The 18,192-nt window shown below is 37.2% G+C and overlaps 4 protein-coding genes across 10 annotated transcripts in view; 3 read left to right on the top strand and 1 right to left on the bottom strand.

Moving 5' to 3' along the window:
• The first annotated feature begins 252 nt into the window (after positions 1–252).
• On the top strand, positions 253–3,423 carry LOC139108520 (FUN14 domain-containing protein 2). 5 transcript variants are annotated; one of them, XR_011546677.1, is made up of 7 exons: positions 279–475; positions 565–750; positions 809–896; positions 1,247–1,411; positions 1,703–1,898; positions 2,419–2,736; positions 3,105–3,423. XR_011546677.1 is itself a non-coding variant. In XM_070666906.1 (6 exons), the coding sequence occupies exons 4-6, from the start codon at positions 1,254–1,256 to the stop codon at positions 2,602–2,604; spliced, it is 540 nt and encodes a 179-aa protein (XP_070523007.1). In that variant the 5' UTR covers positions 253–396; positions 565–750; positions 809–896; positions 1,247–1,253; the 3' UTR covers positions 2,605–3,423. The 5 variants fall into 5 exon arrangements, 4 of the variants coding, with proteins under 4 accessions (XP_070523007.1, XP_070523009.1, XP_070523006.1 ...); XM_070666906.1 differs by having other exon boundaries at positions 253–396; positions 2,419–3,423; XM_070666908.1 differs by having other exon boundaries at positions 826–896; positions 2,419–3,423.
• Positions 3,424–3,492: 69 nt separating this feature from the next.
• Positions 3,493–6,788, bottom strand: LOC139108516 (uncharacterized). 2 transcript variants are annotated; one of them, XM_070666899.1, is made up of 6 exons: positions 6,704–6,788; positions 4,841–4,971; positions 4,609–4,759; positions 4,250–4,444; positions 4,058–4,178; positions 3,493–3,820 (listed from the first exon to the last, which is right to left on the bottom strand). In XM_070666899.1, the coding sequence occupies exons 2-6, from the start codon at positions 4,902–4,904 to the stop codon at positions 3,623–3,625; spliced, it is 729 nt and encodes a 242-aa protein (XP_070523000.1). In that variant the 5' UTR covers positions 4,905–4,971; positions 6,704–6,788; the 3' UTR covers positions 3,493–3,622. The 2 variants fall into 2 exon arrangements, with proteins under 2 accessions (XP_070523000.1, XP_070523001.1); XM_070666900.1 differs by lacking the exon at positions 6,704–6,788 and adding an exon at positions 5,356–5,446.
• A 111-nt stretch (positions 6,789–6,899) lies between these two features.
• R-l (rudimentary-like) lies at positions 6,900–9,516 on the top strand. Of its 2 annotated transcripts, XM_070666887.1 has the most exons (5): positions 6,900–7,074; positions 7,188–7,329; positions 7,473–7,618; positions 7,769–8,252; positions 8,341–9,516. In XM_070666887.1, exons 2-5 carry the CDS (start codon positions 7,308–7,310, stop codon positions 9,144–9,146), a joined length of 1,458 nt encoding a protein of 485 aa, XP_070522988.1. In that variant the 5' UTR covers positions 6,900–7,074; positions 7,188–7,307; the 3' UTR covers positions 9,147–9,516. The 2 variants fall into 2 exon arrangements, with proteins under 2 accessions (XP_070522988.1, XP_070522989.1); XM_070666888.1 differs by lacking the exons at positions 6,900–7,074; positions 7,473–7,618 and having other exon boundaries at positions 7,189–7,329.
• A 420-nt stretch (positions 9,517–9,936) lies between these two features.
• Positions 9,937–18,192, top strand: part of Pino (protein pinocchio) — a 29,445-nt gene continuing 21,189 nt past the window's right edge. Inside the window, exons 1-2 of the mRNA XM_070666903.1 lie at positions 9,937–10,131; positions 10,551–10,726. Of these exons, the coding sequence (XP_070523004.1) occupies positions 10,597–10,726 (130 nt within the window). The 5' untranslated portion in view covers positions 9,937–10,131; positions 10,551–10,596. The remainder of the gene's footprint in view (positions 10,132–10,550; positions 10,727–18,192) is intronic.

Raw genomic sequence — 18,192 nt, 5'->3', positions numbered from 1 at the left:
CATTTAATAATTAATGTTAAATGAGAGATTTGTTAAGATTTATTCAGTAAAAAATGAGATGCCTGACTTGCCGGTATGGCTAACTCCACAGAATGATAATGCCACCGCTATCTTGCACCTCGGAGACAAACTAGTCGAACGCCGTGTTCGCCTACTCCGAACCAAAGAGCCCAACTCGGAATCGCGGCTTCCACACGTTCAGATATAGAGGCTCGTCCGTGTGAAGCCAGCGCTTCGGCTGCCGAAGCTCTGGCTTCACACGGACGAGCCGCTGTATCTGTACGCGTGGAAGTCGCGATTCCGAGTTAGGCTCTCTGCTCCGAACGCGAAGAAGCTGTGATGTTTATTGCGTGAAAAGAGTAATTGTTACCCGGCTGATCTGGATTTTATTTAAAGGTAATTCTTCTCACTGGAATTGACAAATGAATATTATCACTAACCCGGAAAATTACGAGAACTTTAAGAACACATAAAGGTACTAAAAATAAAGTCGAATATGGAAATGAAGCGGAAAAAAAAGGGACAGGACGGAAATAGATCCAGACGTACTATATACGGTTTTAGATTTGAACGAGACTGAAAGATTGAAAGAAAACGGAGAGGAGCAAAGTGCAGAAGGTGCAGCTGATGCGAGCAGATCTTGGAAGCCGTCTTGGCTGGCTCCGAATAATTCTACGGCGTCAATTCGCACAACCCTACAACGGGTTGTTCGGCAGCGATCGTTGCGCGTGAAAATTTCTCATCACTCAGGTGAGTCCTCGCAAGTTTTTCCTCGGAATGCCTCTCACCACATTATCTGTATCTACAGTGTGACATATCTTCCAGCGGAGTTGATAGTTCGCGACACGAGTGAGAAGTGCCTTTTGCTTTGGACTCGAAATTGGGCTCTTTAAACGGTAGATATCTTTTGTCTCGCATCGGTGACGCAGTCCTTCGAATTTAGTTTAATCGATTGAAAATTTCCGGCGATTTTACAGCGGGATTATTCGCTTTTCGTTTCCTTTGGCTTTCTGAAACGGCAATCACTACGAATCTTTCTACGAAATTCCGTCATCGATATATTTATGATGAGTTTTCTTCACGTTAAATAACGACAAAGAAGTTTTCAATTTATCACGCAGTTAATTGCTGACAGGATAACTGTCATCAGTAAAATAATTTCTTAGCAAAGACGTTGTAAAGTCAACATGAATTCAATCTAAACTAATATACAAGTCTTCTAATTTTGTAATTTTACTTTTGCCAGCACCAAGATGCCTCCTATACCTAAAAAGAGTAAAGACGATGCAAACAAAGAAGCTTACAGTATAGATGCCTCACAGGAACCCAAATCGTTTTTAGAGAAAATGATGGGTGATGTAAGCAAATCTTCTGCAACCAAACAAATCATCATTGGCAGTACAACAGGATGGTAATCATTTTGCGAAGTTATTACAATGACTAAGTTTTTGTGGGATTTAAATTGAGTCATAATCGAGTAAGGGTGCGATAATTAGCCGATAAGTATATTTGTTACAATGAAATTTATTTTATTGTCGTTGTAATCAACATATCTATTGTCTAATTATCCAATCTTTATTCGATTCAATTTTTCGATAAAAATTTATTCAATGGTTTACTATTAAATCGTTCAGGTTAAATATTATTAGATTTCGATATTAATAACGTAATTCTAATATTAATATCGTAATTTTTAATACAGGGTAACTGGATTTATCACCATGAAGATTGGAAAGGTGGCAGCCTGTGCAGTCGGCGGTGGAATTATTATGCTACAAATTGCTGCACATCAGGGTTACATAAAAATCAATTGGGATAAGATCATGACGAAAGCTGAGAAAATAACTGACAAGGTGGAAGAAAAGATTACCGGCGAAGGACCAAGTGTCATGGATAAGGTAAGACAAATATCACATTGCTGCACAAGATTCTGTGACTCTTTTCGCTCAAGTAAAATAATTAAATTAAAATTTTTTTAATTTCTTTAAAATCAATGCATACCTATCAAAGTTTATACAATAACTACATTCTGCAAAACTTATTTATATTCTCACTTAATTTTATTAAATAATTTTATTGTTTGCAGGTAGGGAAACTGTGGAAGAAGAACTCATTCATTGCCACAAGTTTTCTTGGTGGTTTCATTATCGGTCTGTCTTGGTGAAATAAAGAACAATAACTTTGAAGTTTTGTGCATAATGTGAATCGACATTTAGTATGTTGTTATCATTTATATTTTGTTTAACAATATTCCTATTAAATACAATAATATAATATAAATATTAAATTTTTAATTAATATTATTTTTGTATATAGTTGCTTAAATAAAAATACATAATAAAATTAATCCGTAGTGTGCAAGAATTTTACCAACTCCACCGTAATGCCGAGTTACTGATAAGTATTATCGTATTTCAGGTTGAAAGATTCGTCGACAAAAAGGTGGATAAAGCCGAGCATTTGCTGAAAAAAGGACAGGCTCGTACGCTACGTTGGTATCACGCATTGACCGGCGGCGAAGACAGCTTCCAACCAACAGAATTTCATTTTTTTTTGGTTTCATTTGTGGCGGGACTCGCGATTGGCGTTGGTACTGCTAACTAGGTAATAAATTGCTGCACTCTGAATGCAACCAAGAGAAAGATCGACATTCACGTCGCATCGAAAAACAGTTCGACTGCTATCGACGCACACGACAACATCGTCGATGAATATAATAATTCAATTATGGACGAGGTAAGGAATAAGATCAACGTGCTAAAAAAGTGGGTGGCACGAAGTACGCTTAACAATCCTAGATAAAGTCTTATATTTTACTTCTCGTTGATAGTAGCAATGAAAAAAGTTTATTCACATACTATGAAGATACTTATAATTGTTTCCTTTCTTCTTAGTTTCTAAACTGAGAATAATAAAATAAATTATAAATCTTCAGTGAATTTTTTTGGGATTAACAAACAAAAAAAAACTTTACTCGTTACTACCATCTTTAGAGTTAATACATCAAACAAATGGAAAGTCCCAAACGTTTTTATTTCTTTTATTAAAAAGAAATTTCTTATACGTTTATATTGAAAGAAACTTTTTGAATCTTATTTTTACAGTCATCACTTGCAAACATCACTTGCGAACCAAAAAATATACATAAAGTGTGCATAGAAAATGATATAGAGGTTTCTTGTTCGTTCAGAATGCAGCAAGAATTAGTGATTCTAGGATTTAAACATTAGAATAACAATGTATATTATATTAATAATGTGAAGAATTGTGATTTTAATTTTTTTTATTTATCCACTTAATTCGCTAATTGCCAAATATTTCCATCACATTGTGTATACTTATCTTACAGATATTAATATACATTATGTAATAAAAATTATGGTAAATATATAATATAATGTCTCCACTTTAAATTTTCTTTAATTTTGGAAAATGTGTTTTAATGTCTTTAATTGCATTATTTTTTATTAATGACCATTGCTATTAACAACATTTGTTCTTGCTAGAATGTATTTATTAAATTCTAATTTTCCGTAATTTATTTATGTATGTTTATAATATTTTATCGATTAAAATCGTAACGATATACATTAGTATATACAAAAATCTTTAGTAGTAAACATTAAATGGTATTAGAAATTAAATCTAAAAGGTCTGACAACGTCTTATTAGCTAGAAAACTATCGAGCTGATTCCCGACAAATAAACTAATTTTGTCTGCGATTATTTCTTCACCAATTAATTGGGGTGCCATATCAGAAATTATAGCACTTAGTATTCTAGATAACTCTTCATTATTATAAAGGCCTGTTGCGGTTAACTGCAAAATAAATAAAAAGATTTAAGAAACAATAATTTTTAAAGTACATACAAAAATGAGGATTAACAATTAATAAAAAAATTATATATACATATTTAAAATAATGTCTTTATAAGTTTCTAAGTAAGTTTTTAGAATCCGCGATGTAAAGTTGAAGTTTTATACGCAGCGACGTAACAGGTAATTGCGAAAAACAGAAAAGAAAAGCCTTTTGATGATATTTTATAAACCACTTACATCTAGCGATGTCAAAGAAAGCTCCAGTTTTATGTCTTTTACTTTTAAATATCCTTTTATTATCCCACCTTCTATTTCGAGAGTAACATTGGCCTTAAAAGCAAGCCCTCGTGCCGCGAACCTAAAAATTGTATATGTTTATTTCGTATTATGGATTTCCTTTTTTAATCTCATCAAGGAACGAATACTTACTTTATCCCACCATCACCGTAAATTTCAAACATATCAATTTTTCCATTCATGCGATAACCAGTGCTCGCAGATATTCGTGGCCATGAAAGTTGGACGTTTAACAGAACATTTGGTAGATCTAGTTTGAAGTCACCATTAATAATGTCATATTCGGACAAACCATTTACTTTGACATTCGTCAAAAGTGCATCCAACCTAAAGTTGTACGAGAAGAGTTGAAAAATTGTGAATTTTATGATGCATTCCGTACTTTATTCTTAATTAAAATAATAGTATTTTTGGTCCAAGCCAGTTGTAAGTCCTGAGACGAAGCAAAACTCATTTGTGAGGTAATTAAAAAAAATTGGAAAGGTACGCACTTGATAGTTTCTTCGTTTACGTTGAACTCCAGCTTGTCTGAATTGTACGGATCAAGAACTGGAATTCCAATCTTATCACTTCCAGTCTTTAATACATCTTTGAACCTCTTGAGGAAACCTTCTATCAAATCACTCGCGTATTTGTCCGTAACTAAAAATAAAAATTTATTTATCTCTTTAGAAAAATATATTACAAATATAATACAGTAGGAGGAAATACAAACATATTTACCGTTTTTTTCCGCCGCCCAAACGTTGCAGCAGATTAAGATTAGCCCGAATACCACCAGTTTCATTTTTTTCTATTTTTATGCAAAGTAGAAAAGGATATTTAATTGAGTCACCTCCGCCGCAGTACCAACGCTAAAATTAAAGAATTTATTACCATTATTATCACCGTTCGATGTTAATATCGTGAAAGAACATTGTAATCGTCGAAAATGCTTTCGCAATTTTACGCGACGCACATTACTGAAAAAAACACATAATTGTTAATGTAATAAAATGCAAGTGCTTGCGACAAACTTTATTTTCAAGTAATGAACTAATTTCTGTCCTGATAACTGAAACAGTTTTTTTTTTTCAGTGATGTAAGCTTGTAAAGCATAGAAGCAAAAGCCGAAACGTCCCAAGAAAATATCCGTAAATTTAATGGCACGTCATTAGTTTGGTGCTCGCATTTAGAATTGCATATTCTCTGCTATCTGCACGTATGTATGGTTCCCAAGGTCCGAAACGATCACATACTTTACGTATACGGCTCGTTGTGCGACGTCGCTGTCAGACTTTGCCTTTGATTAAACAGCATAAACGAAACTGCGGGCGGCATAAAAATCATGATCATATTTATAGGCGCAGGTCTGATATCCAATCGTCGAATTAAATCTTGCATCGATTACGTACTTCACGCCCAGCGATTTTACTTTAAGCCAGCCAAAGATCTGATTTTACGAAGCAAACAAAAGCATGCAATGTCGTATTTGTTTTGTCATTACTTTATTTTTTCTTTTTATAAAAAAAAATTCCACTCAGATTTTCTTACAGTTACGAAAGTAGTTCGCTAATAACGTTTCCGTATTACGACGTTATATACTCAGGAAGCGTAATTAAATATAATTATGTCATTACAATTAATTTTGATTCGGTGCGGGTTTGTTTTTTTACCGAGTCCTGCGACTTTTATCGAGACCAGAGATTAGAAGATTAGATTATTAGTGGGTTTGTTATGCAGCAGCTTGTGTAATGCAATCAAGTGATATAAAAATCTACTGTCTTGGTCGTCAAGCCGTTTTTATTTTTTTTTATTATATTCTTTTTAGTCTGGTACAACGCAGTTATTATATACGATAAAAGAATATCTCGTCGTTGTACTTTTACGTACTTTTACACATATGACAATATTTTATTGTTAAATTTTTTTACATTAATCAAATAAATCAAATCTTTAATAAATATAAAAGAAAATTTTTTTTAACAGTTCGGTAAAAGTTTAGTGCTTGATGAACAAGATAGTACTGTATGTAGTATGTATGTATGTGATATGGCAATTTTTAGCAGACATTCCAAATGTACATCGATACAAAGTGAAATATTATAGATAATCAATATTACAGATAATATTACGCGTTATTCGTAGTATTATTTGAAGACAATCTGATAATGGGAATCCAGATAGTATAATAAATACGTAATTCAGATATTTTGATAAATATAAATGTACATATACGTATAATTGCGAAAATATGAATAAAAAAAAAAAATCTTTTTTAGCAAAGTTAATAATAAAAAAAAATTTATAGATTAAAATTTCTTTTCAATATTGCTATTTTTGCGAATAAAAAATTGGTTTTCTTTTTAAATTATATTCTGTGCTTTATCATATTTCTAATACTAATAATGGTACATTTTATAAACGAGATACTAGGTGAGATAAAGCAAAAAAAAAATTCTTTTAAATTAATATATTAAATCTTGAAATATAAACAAAAAGCTTCGAGTGGCCAGGATAGCGTGTTATTTAAATAAAAATTGAGTTATCACATAACAAATATGTACTATAAAATATCTCTATATTGTACTTTCTACTAATACTTACATTTCAAAAATTGACAAGAAGTAAATGACACCTTATTGTTCTCGTGATCGCGACCATAATGACAATATCACCGGTTGTTACAGATAGGATATCTTACATCTCACAAAAATTCAAATGTGCGCCATCTACTTTAGATCATTATCATTAAAACTTATTGTAAAAAATGGAGAAACAACAGCATTTCGTGTGTGATGGCCTTAAGTTGGTTTTGGACCAATCACAGGGCTCTCTTGTTGGTGCAAGCAGTTGCACTGCTGTGGTGCACTGAAAGGTAGATGAAGGATTCATCATGAAGCATTTTCTAATGAACAAGAAGAGGATCCACACGTGGTACTGTGGTAAAACGTGTACGAACGGTCGGAGGGATACAGGTTAGATTTTACTTTATTTTCTATAAAAATTAAATTCGTCGCTTGTAATATTGTAACTTTTATACGTAATCAAAAAATGTCCGTAATTAAAAAATAATTATTATTAATTACAGTGTTAACAAATCTTCACGATCCACGTGGTTTTCGCCTAATCGACGCCGGCCAGAGTTGAACGCCACTATCTCAGGAAGAAAACGAAGAGGATTTACACGTAGTGCTGTGGTGCAACTTGTATGAACGGTCGTAGAGATACAGGTTAGATTTTATTTTATTTTAATTATTAATTATAATGATAACGAATTATAAAAATTGAATTTGTTCGTCAAATCATATTCTGAGCTGTTTGCTTTGTATAGTCGGCATAAAATATTATTAAAAATACATTGCTATAATTACAGTCGACATGGAGAAGCTTCTGAAAGAATTAGCTGTGGAATTGTATGAAATTCAGGCTGTAAAATTCGGAGAATTCAAAACGAAAATCGGCCTGAAAACGCCCATTTATTTCGATCTGCGTGTGATGATTTCTTTTCCAAAAATAATGGTAAATAAATATGTTTAAATTACAAATTTACAATTAAATGTTACTGTAAATATCTGCCTATTGAATTGATTGCAAATTAAGCCTTTTTAAATTTAAGGAGAGTTATTTACATTATACAGTACATAAAAAACTAACTTATATTTTTTTTAGGTGAAGTTGGCAAAAACTCTGTGGACATTGCATGATGATTGTACAAAAGTATCTCAAATTTGTGGTGTTCCTTATACTGCACTGCCACTAGCTACTCTGATATCAGTGGAAGAAGGAATTCCAATGTTAATAAAAAGAAAAGAAGCAAAATCATATGGTACAAAAAAATTAATTGAAGGCGTTTTCTCACTTGGTGACTGCTGTATCATTATTGAGGACATTATTACAAGTGGCAGCAGCATCCTGGAAACTGTTGACATCTTGAAAAAGGAAGGGCTAAGTGTGACAGAGGCTTATGTTATAATTGACAGAGAACAGGGTGGCAGAAAATATCTGGAGAGTCATGGAATAAAAATTAAAAGCTTGTTTGTGATCACACAATTTATGCAGTATCTCCTAGAAGCTGGAAAGATCACACCTGAAATTGTCAAGAACGTGGACGATTATCTAGCAACAAATCGGGCACCAAGTATTTCTATTCGAGGTGAATTATTTACACTAAATATCTTTGCGTACTGAATCCTACATTTTATTCTTATACAGATCTTGATAATTATCGCTCTCATTTATAGGTGTGCGAGACGACAGGTTGACTTTGTCGTACGGAAAACGTGCAAAACTCGCTACAAATCCGTTGGCCTCAAAACTTTTGGAATTAATGGACTCGAAACAAACCAATCTCTGCGTGGCGGCCGATCTGACGGAAACAGACGTAATTTTAGATTTAGCAAACGCAGCAGGGCCTCATATCGCCGTACTCAAAGTACACGTGGACATCATAGAGAATTTTAACAACAAGTTTATTCTGCGACTCAAGGAACTGGCGAAGCAACACAAGTTTTTATTGATGGAGGATCGCAAGTTCGGCGATATCGGCAATACGGTATCGTTGCAGTATACCGGTGGCTTGTACAAGATCGCTGAATGGGCTGACTTGATCACGGTGCATCCGGTATCCGGGCTGTCTGTCATCAGCGCGCTAAAGAAAAGCCTAGAAGGCATTAGCGAACCCCGTGGGATCTTCCTGGTCGCTGAGATGTCTTCCGAAGGTACATTGACCACCGGTGATTATCTGAAAAGTGCCATCTCGATGGCGGAAGAAAATTCCGATCTGGTGATAGGCCTTGTGTGCCAGTCTAATCTGTCGGCACAACCCGGACTGCTTCAGCTAACACCCGGTGTCAAACTAACAAAAAGTAGCGATGGACTAGGCCAGCAGTATAACGATCCGCGGTCTGTTGTTAACGCCGGCGCTGATTTGGCAGTTGTCGGCAGAGGAATTACAGAAGCACCTCATGGCTACTTGAAAGCTGTTTTAGAATACAAAAAGGAGCTTTGGAATGCATACGAAGAGCGAATAAGCGTAGGCAATATGTAATAAGACTGTATTCTAATTAACTGATACGTATATATATATAGATAAAATTTTATTATACGATTTTACTTTTTAAAAACTAATTTTAAACGAATAAATTGTTTAAGTATTAATTTGTATATTAAATAAGATGTTAATGAGCAAATATGTTTAATAATGTTAAACGAAAGATTTTAAAAATACTTTTTATAACTTTTATTACAAGGTAGTACAAAGACAGTAGATGAATAAACATACAAGCTTTTATAGTGATTTTATATTAAAAATGTATAAAATTTATTATATTTTTAGACTTTACATTTGTACCTGTATACAATTTATACTGTATAAGTAATAATTATATCAAAATATGTGATGCCTGTACAAATTAAAATTTTGTTTTCCTTATTTTATAAAATAGTTAAATGAAAAAATATAGCATAAATATATAAAATAATTAATTTTAATTTCGTTTACAATTTAAGTATTTCTAGTAATACGTTTAGAAATTATTTTATTAAATTATTCTATGTTACTGTCCGCTTTTTCTCGATTTTTTTTAAATGGTCGTTATTTATTAAAAAAGGTCTCGGATTCTACAAAAAATTATGTCTTTAATGATCGAGATCTAAAGATTCATTAATAAGTTGTTTGGTCTTTTCCGTCTATCGCGGAATCGCCAAAGAACGACCGAAAAAAAAAGAAGGTCCTGGCATTGCCCTAAAGTTTGCTGCGCGCCATTCGTCAGCGAGCGGCGATTGTTCCATGCGATATTGCACTTCAGGTGTCAGTTGGCAGCCGCTTGTCGTCGCGCGCGGATCATCAAGGAGAAAAAAGAGAAACGGGAGAGAAAAAGAGACCGAACTAAGAAGAAACATCGAGGATCTTCGAATCTTCCGCGAGGCCGATAACGAATGTTGCGAAGGTGACGGGCGAAGCTAGCCGATAAGCCGAGCCATGACATCGTGAGCACACAAGCGGGTACACCGGCTCGTGCCATACATTACAGGTAACACATTTATTGCTGCGCAATTTGCATAATCCCGTAAGTGCGCGACGCGCCGCCAACTTTAGACCGTTCACCGGCTGGAAGGCCGAAAACACGATCGCGTAACAGTTAATCGCTCGCCGTTCACGTCGAGCTCGGATAATTCTCACATCCGTGACAAAACGGCCGATCGCTTCTCCAGCACTTGTTAAGCGGCGAAAACGGAGTGACGCCCACGGGTAAGAATTAACCGAGCTTTGGGTGTAAATCGAAAGCAGTAAACGAAGAAGAAGTAGCTATGATAATTCGAGCTGTGCGTTCCTCGCGTCGCGGTAAAGTCCGCTACCAGTACGGGTTTTAGATAACCCAAATTAAAAAAAAAAAAAAAAAAAGAGAGAAAACAATTTTGTACGGTCTGTATATCTCTATGGATGTTTCAGAGATCCACGGCTCGTCGCGGCCTTCGTCCTCACGGCGACGTCAAACATGACGGAGATGACGACGCTGACAGAGTTCGAGGAGAGCGTATCCTTCGACGAGGACGATCCGGACTTCGCGCCCATGAACACGGTACGCAACGTCCTTCTGCGTGACGCGAAACTCGACGTTGGCAGAGGTAAGTACAACCCGATCATCACCTAATCGCCTTCTCCTTCTTTCCGTCGCCGCCGGCTATTCTTCGCGTTTAGTCTATTTTTAGTCTATTTCAAGTTTCTTTTTTTTTTTTTTCAAGCCTTAACTTTAGTCTCATTTGTACCCGTCTTAATTGCGTCAATTTGCGGCGGGACTTATTATCATAATTAGAAGACGGAGGGGAGGAGAACATCTGAGCATTAAAAATTAAGGGATCTTGCTATTCATTAAGCCTCTAATTTTAATGACGACGTCGTTCTAAAACAAAAGAAAAGAAGCAAACAGGAATTGCGTTTTCCGCAAATAACTTATGCTCGAAAAGCTCAACGGCCTTTCCTTTTTCATTTCTTTAAAGCGAGATCGCGAAACACAAAAGCCTCAGAGAAGTATTTTTAACATCGGACATCAATTTTTCACGTGTTTATTTAGTACTGAATTAATTAGCGGTAAAAACTCATTGTAATTAGAAAAAAGAAACACGTGGCACGTGTTGTTACAAAATATAACGTGCAGTCGCTGTATTTTTAGACCGTAGTGTCTCAAGGCTGGAAAAAAGTCGATATCGAATTTATGGGATGTCGATAGCGAATACTGAGAGGAAAATGTTAATACTTTTGGCTTTGACCATATTAATTTTCTAATATTTCTAACTACAAATATAATTAATCTATTAGAAAGGTTTATCTCTATAAAAAGTAGGAAACACTAAAAGAATTAATATTCCATTTTATTTTAACTGACATTTTTGATACTCGTTGACATCGCACTGATTTTAAAATAATTCTTCATTATTTTATTTATTTATTAATTTTTAATTTTTCCTTTTTTGTAAATAAATAACAAAATGTATCACGCGTCGTTCTTTAATTTAAGGCTAGTTCGATTATATCGCGTATTACACTCCAAAGATCAACGAGATTGTCTATCTAATCGCCGAGATATAGAAAACACGAGATATCCTACAATCGTAGCGAGAAACTAGGCGAAAGAAACGGAAAGATCGCTAATTATTTCCGAAAGACGATATTTCTTTCCGCAGCCACGGTATTAACATAATTTTTGTTGTATTAATTAAATTAATTAAAAAAAACTTTTAGTTGAAAGGTTTAGTCCGACAAAATTTTCTTCTCATTGTCAGTGTAATATCCCGTGGTAGAATTCGTTCCAAAAGCAAGACGCTCGCGCTTCGTGCGATCGTACCTGTGTAAGTTACCACGTGCCGCGTCGGACCAGCGCATGACTGACGCATATAGGATCTCGCGATATGACGAGCATCACGCGCTGTAGTGCCTCGATGTGCAAGAAATTCTCACACGGCATGCTCGCGCGAATAAATGCTCCGAGCATGCACTCGGCATTCTTATACTACGGCGGCAACGACAAAGTCCGCTTCTCGCGCAGATCGCCGGCTCTCGCGCCTTCATCCGACGCCGATCCTCGCTCGCGACGCGAATCAAACGATGACACAGCGACGGGAAGTGCTACATTCGCAGAGCAAGGTCTACGTAACGGAATTTTTCTCGCGCACGTTTATTCGGGCCTGATCTCGATCGGCCCGCGACTACGTCCACTCCGAGAAAGAAAGAAAGAAAGAAAAAGGAAACGCGCGGGGGAGCCGATAATATTTTTAAACGAAAGACTCGTCTCTCTTTACGTGTTCGCGGAATCAATTCCTGTTGGTCTCGTGGAACAATTCCGCCTACTCGTCGCATATTTCCCGTTGCGCATTCCGCGATCTCTGGGGGGATGAATCAGCGCGCGGAGGAGCGCGAGGACTCTTCTTGGAAGGATCTCTCGCGAGATGCGCTTCTTATCGCTTTTCGCCCCCATCCCGCCGTGTCTCGCGCGCGACTCTATTATTATACATATTATACTAACACGCACGGCGGGAAGGGCACGAAACTCGATCTACCGACAAAATTGGATCCGCGACGGCTATCGCCTTTCTTCCCGAGAACTGGACGTGTGTTGGAACTGTCGGAGCCGACACCGTCGCTTGTTGGTGGTGGTGGCGTTAAATATATACGTCTCGCACGTGCACTAATCGCGCGGATAAAAAAAAAATAAAAAAAAATTAAAAATAACCTTTGTTTCGCGTGGCGGGAAAGGGACGTTTCTTTATTATTGAAGGGTATCGTTTAGGTCCTCCGGCAAACTCGCAGTCGTACGATAAGGAACTCTGTGTAAAATGAGAAGGCAGTTATTGATAGTTTGGTAAATGCATAATAATTCGATAACGTTACAACTAGGACGTCACTTAATGTTTTAATTTTTCTTTTAAAAGAAAAATTTGTAATTATCATGCGGGAGTATTTTTTCAATTAAATTTGATTTTTTAAAATATTATTATTAGAATAAAATGAAAGAGAGGTATTGGGAACAGGAATTTGTACATTGATATAATTTTTGTGCAGTTATCTACGCTATCAAAGACATCGGTTTATCACCGTTGTCCGTTAGATGGCGAGTAGAAACCTTTTTCTAACACAGACGGATAATCTCGCTCCGGGTGCTCAACTTTGTATTTTTTTCTTTTTTATTCTCCGATGTAGAACGCGCTCTGCTAAAAAGCAGTCAAGTTTAAACTCGGAGGATTGAATTTCGCACGGCCGAATATTTTACGTGGCTCCCTTTACGCTCACGTGTCGCGTGCACGCGAATTCGACAATACACGTGAACCAGCGAATTCGCAAAAATTTTTGCTCCCATCCACAACTTCGTGTTCCAGTCAAACCAAACCGTAATCGTAAATGCATATAAATTAAGTAATAAAAGGGGTGGAAAATAAAGAAAGGATTTATAAAGAAATCGTTTATGATATTTAGTTTAACGTGCGCTGTTTTATTTCTTAATTTAACAAAAAATATTACAGGGAATAAAAGAAAAAACCGTAGTTTTCTTAAGGCAATTATTTCTTGAATGTTTTATATCAACGGAAATACCTCTCGTTACATTAAAAAGTAAAACGACGTACTACGCCGACATAATTAACAAGAATGTATTCTGATAATAATAAATCAATTCTTATCAGTGATTAAAAATGCAAATGAACAACCGGACAATAAAACATGAATATTTATCCGCGGATACCTTTATAACGACATTCGACACGATCGGCCCCGGCCGATTACACGCATAAACCGATCATCGCTTGTGATATACAATATCGCGAAGCTTCCACGAGCTACTTCGCTGATAATAATTCAATCGCGTTTCCATCCGACGCGCGTGCGACGTCAATTGTAATTTCACGTGGCCTTGCATTATGAAAATGCCGGGGACTAGACTATATAATTTTACGTAACAATTATCGCTTAAAACATAAAAAAAAAAGGAAACTTAATTTTTACTCGCGATACAAATTTTTTATCGCGGTAGTTCCACGATGGATATTTGCAAAACAACAAATCTCGCTATTTGAATAGAATTTTTGACGCGAATGTCAGGACAGGGTGCTAACTTGAGGGTTGACAATGAGATAATTTTATTAGTGAAGATTGCATTATTATTATCATTAATTTTGTGACACGGTACATTTTTTTTATTGAGGTAACGTTAGTATTGAATGCAATCTGAGACAGAACTCTCACAGAACGTGTGGAGGCGAGCATACTTCGAGCATGAGACAGCGGTATGAATCAAACCTAATTCATCTTCAAGGAACCGCTTTTGTTCGGGTTTGTCGGTCTCGTTATCGGCACGATCCGTTTAATGAGACGGGCGTAATGGAGGCGTAATGTCAGTAAGTAATGCGCGGCGTAATGTCAAGTTCACGCTTTAACACCGTGACGGTCGTCGACGTGAACAGACTCCCGTCTCATTGATACGCATAAACTGATAATTACGCTAAATAACTATTCCCATTTATGTATACAGCGAGGAAAATACCAGTCCGATAAACGCGAGAAAAAACGAGATACGCGAGACGGTGAAAAATAACCGATTGATTAATTAAAATAAACAAATAGGTAATAAAGTGAGGTGATAACGAAGAGATTTTTATTGAGGCTACGGAATCGAAATAGAAGCAAAATACGAATAGCTGGGCGGGGAAACGAGATGACGGAGGTGGAAATTTCCGCGTAAGACAGTTGCAATGACTTGTCTTCGGTCTTAATGATGTTAATTTCTTATTATTTTGATTTTCCGGCTGGTTTCAGTCGGCAGTCGAGACGCCTGCGATTGCAATGCCAATAACAATCCTTGTTGTTTTGAGTGGCGAGCGAGATAAGCGTAATGAAAGCATACGCGACTCCCTGGGGGTCTGATAACCCCCATCGAAGCCATCGCTTTTTTTTCTTTTCATTTATTTACTGACGCTCGAATTGGTTTCTATATTGGGCGCTGGTTTGCGAGCGTGTGCTGGCGACGTAACGTGACATTTACGCAGTTAATTGTGTAATAACCCCGTCGGTTTACAGCAGAGCGGCTTTATTTTACGAGCCAACAACACCCGCGACGCGTTACCGCTTAAATCTCTCGCGTCGCATTTTTAATAAAATTAAGATACCGTTTTATGGCTCGAATTGCGTTTTTGTATTTCACGAGATAAACCGAGATAAAGAATGCACGGAAGCTCCGCGTTTGCTCCAGAAACCTAATTAATATTTTACGTTTCAAACGTGCGGTGCTGTTTTAAAAAACTCAACGTCTGTCTCTCTTCCTGCCCACCGTTAAAAGTATTTTCACGTATCTTTATTCATGCGACCCAATTGTTTGCTCCGATCGTCTTCCTCGTCGCGGAACGCTCATCGCTAACCGTAATAATTCCTTCTTGTTACGCACTTATCAAAGTGAATAATAGTGACTTTTCCTACGTAAAGTTCTACGTAAATTTATTCTATACCTGGTTCCCACGTAAATTGTTCAAGAACGACGCATGTCTCTTCGGAGACAACTAGTCATTCTTTCGTCGCAGTTCACGTCAAGTTTTTCCGTTACAATTTTTTTTTTTTTTTTGCAAGGGAATTTCCTAACAGGCTTCCTCAATGAGTTTCCTTTTTCACCTCTCTTTTATTTATTGAAAATGCACGACGACCAGTTTGCATCGTCATTTTTTTTTTTTTATGCATCATTAACGCGGGAGAGCAGCAAGATATCGGATAACGTGTCGCGCGGTTTATTTTATTTTATTTTTTATTAGAGGACCGCCCGTAACGATTAAGCCTCGTCGGCAGAACTCGAACAGTACCTCGTTGGGACTAATAAACCGGTCCATTTGCAAGCTGGTCCTCCGCTATATGTATAATATAAAAATTGCACAATATATTATATACACATATACACGCGTGTGCGTGCGTGAGCGCTTTACACGCACGCGGGGCTCGCGAGAATAAGCAATTTCCTTAAACGAAGGAAGTGAACAAGTGCCTAACCTTCTCTCCAATCGCAGTCGCAACCTGAATGGCGCTTTACAAGCGGTAAAATGCATTCACGTGATTGACATGTGTCGCTTTCCGAGCAACTTGATCCTATATACGTGTTGTGCCGCATCGATTTCGCAGCCGGTCTTCAGATACGGCGGATTATAATTTCGCGAATCGCGCTATCTAATTTTCGTTGAACTCTGCGTTTCACCGACGAGGTTAACGATGAAGGAAATACGTTAATAATACGTTACAAAGCTTGTAACAATTTTTTTTTAAATTTATTATTATTATGTAGCACGTGCATTATTAAATTTGCTTAAAAGTTTCACCTTTTGATCCGAAGAAGGTGAATCTGAATCGTTAATCGTCGAGGAATCTCGACGAGCATTCTGGTCGCGGCTTATTCCCGGTTCTCCTGCTCAAAACTTGTCCCGATCGAAAAAGAACATTGTACGCGGTGGAACGGCTATTTTTAGCGACGGTGTTGTGTGTCGTGAATCTTTCATTAGGTAAGCAGTTGACGTTAAAAAACATTCGTGATAGAATCGCTGATAACTCGGGCTGCGAGATCACTTTGCGTGGAATGCGCACACGCGCATTGCGTAATCCCGCATCAATAACGCGTCTTATCGCCGTGAATTCCGTGCAGCGAGTCTCGCAATGATTCAGATTCGCTGGATATCGAAAAGCAATCTCGACTACTTACGCCTCGCTATTTACATTCCTAATGATTTAAACTGAACTCCCGCTCTCTTCAGAAGTTGCGGCGGAAAATTAACTCGATTTATTATTACAAATTGTCTCAGGTGTAGCGATTAAAATTAAAAGGAAAATTATTTGAAGTTACGAGAGTTCAGGGGGATTTTCCGTTTAAACGTCAGTTGACCGAGCCTTATAATTTTTTTTTTATTACTTATTAAAAATAGAAAAAGAAATCCTGTTAGCGGACGCAGTTTGCGATTTGTAATTTTAAAATTTATATAGATTCTCTCGTGCGCCGTGTGTTTTCTCAGACGCCAGATGGTCCTCCGGGACCTCGTGTTTGCCTTCGATGCGAAATCACCTGACCGCGGCCGGCTCGATCTGGCTCACGGTGCGCCTCGAGAAAAGCTGCGTTAAGAAAATAGTAGCAATGTCATCTTGTTTACCCGTTCAACCGTGTTTACGGTGAAATACGCTACCATATGCCGACTGCGTAGCGCGCTAATAAATCGCATTTATATTTAGCCGTGAATAAAAACAGGGTCTAAAAATATGCGCCTCCAGGTACGAGATTATTTTTGTTTGTCCGAACAATTACTTCGCTTTGTATTTTAACCTGCGGCCCCGCCGCGAGCGCTCTCGTGAAAATTGCCTCATCGCCACCGGATATCGTTTGAATGGCAGATTTTTTTAACCTCTCCCCCGAGTTCAAACTCGGACGATATATTGCCGCTCGCGATCGAGAAAAAAAAACCGCGTTTTGTATAGAAACACAGGTACATTTGTTTGAAATCTACGCCCGAGGATCGTAAAGCGTCAAAATAACATATCTCGCGATGTAAATTGACGAAATTGAAATTCAGTTGCTGAGTTTACGTTTTTATTCATCAGCGTGGTATCTAATTGACGTAGCTTTGGAATTCCGCGGTGCTTATTAATTTAATATTTGTCGTTTCAAAATTCAGCTATATAAAATTAATTTAATTGAAGTTTTTCACGCGGTCGTGTCGTCATGGAGAAAAGGGGGAGAAAGAGAATCATCTGGATTTCGTTTCTCTTATCTCAGGTGTTTGAACTCCGTTGAAATGTCAGATAAGTAACAAACGCGTCTTGGAGACGCTCCTTTTGTCACTGCAGGCTCGTCGGTGCCGATCGTGCCCGTCATCGTCGACCTCGAATTTCGCAACGGCACACGCACGAAACGTGACCGCGCCGCGAAATCGCTTATCTGATAAGGCGCGAAAGGTGGCCGCGTTCTTTCGCCACGGCCGATTTCGTTCCCCTCGCTCAGCAACAATAACTTAACGATAACAATTCGGAGCCACGAAGTACGTGATTTCAGGACAAAAAACCAGCCGATCGGTCACGTTTACTTGCA

The sequence above is a fragment of the Cardiocondyla obscurior genome, linkage group LG15 (genome assembly GCF_019399895.1).
Source record: "Cardiocondyla obscurior isolate alpha-2009 linkage group LG15, Cobs3.1, whole genome shotgun sequence".
Classification (NCBI taxonomy): Eukaryota; Metazoa; Arthropoda; class Insecta; order Hymenoptera; family Formicidae; genus Cardiocondyla; species Cardiocondyla obscurior.
Note: the sequence above shows the minus strand (reverse complement) of the source record. Positions and strands in the feature narration are given on the sequence as shown.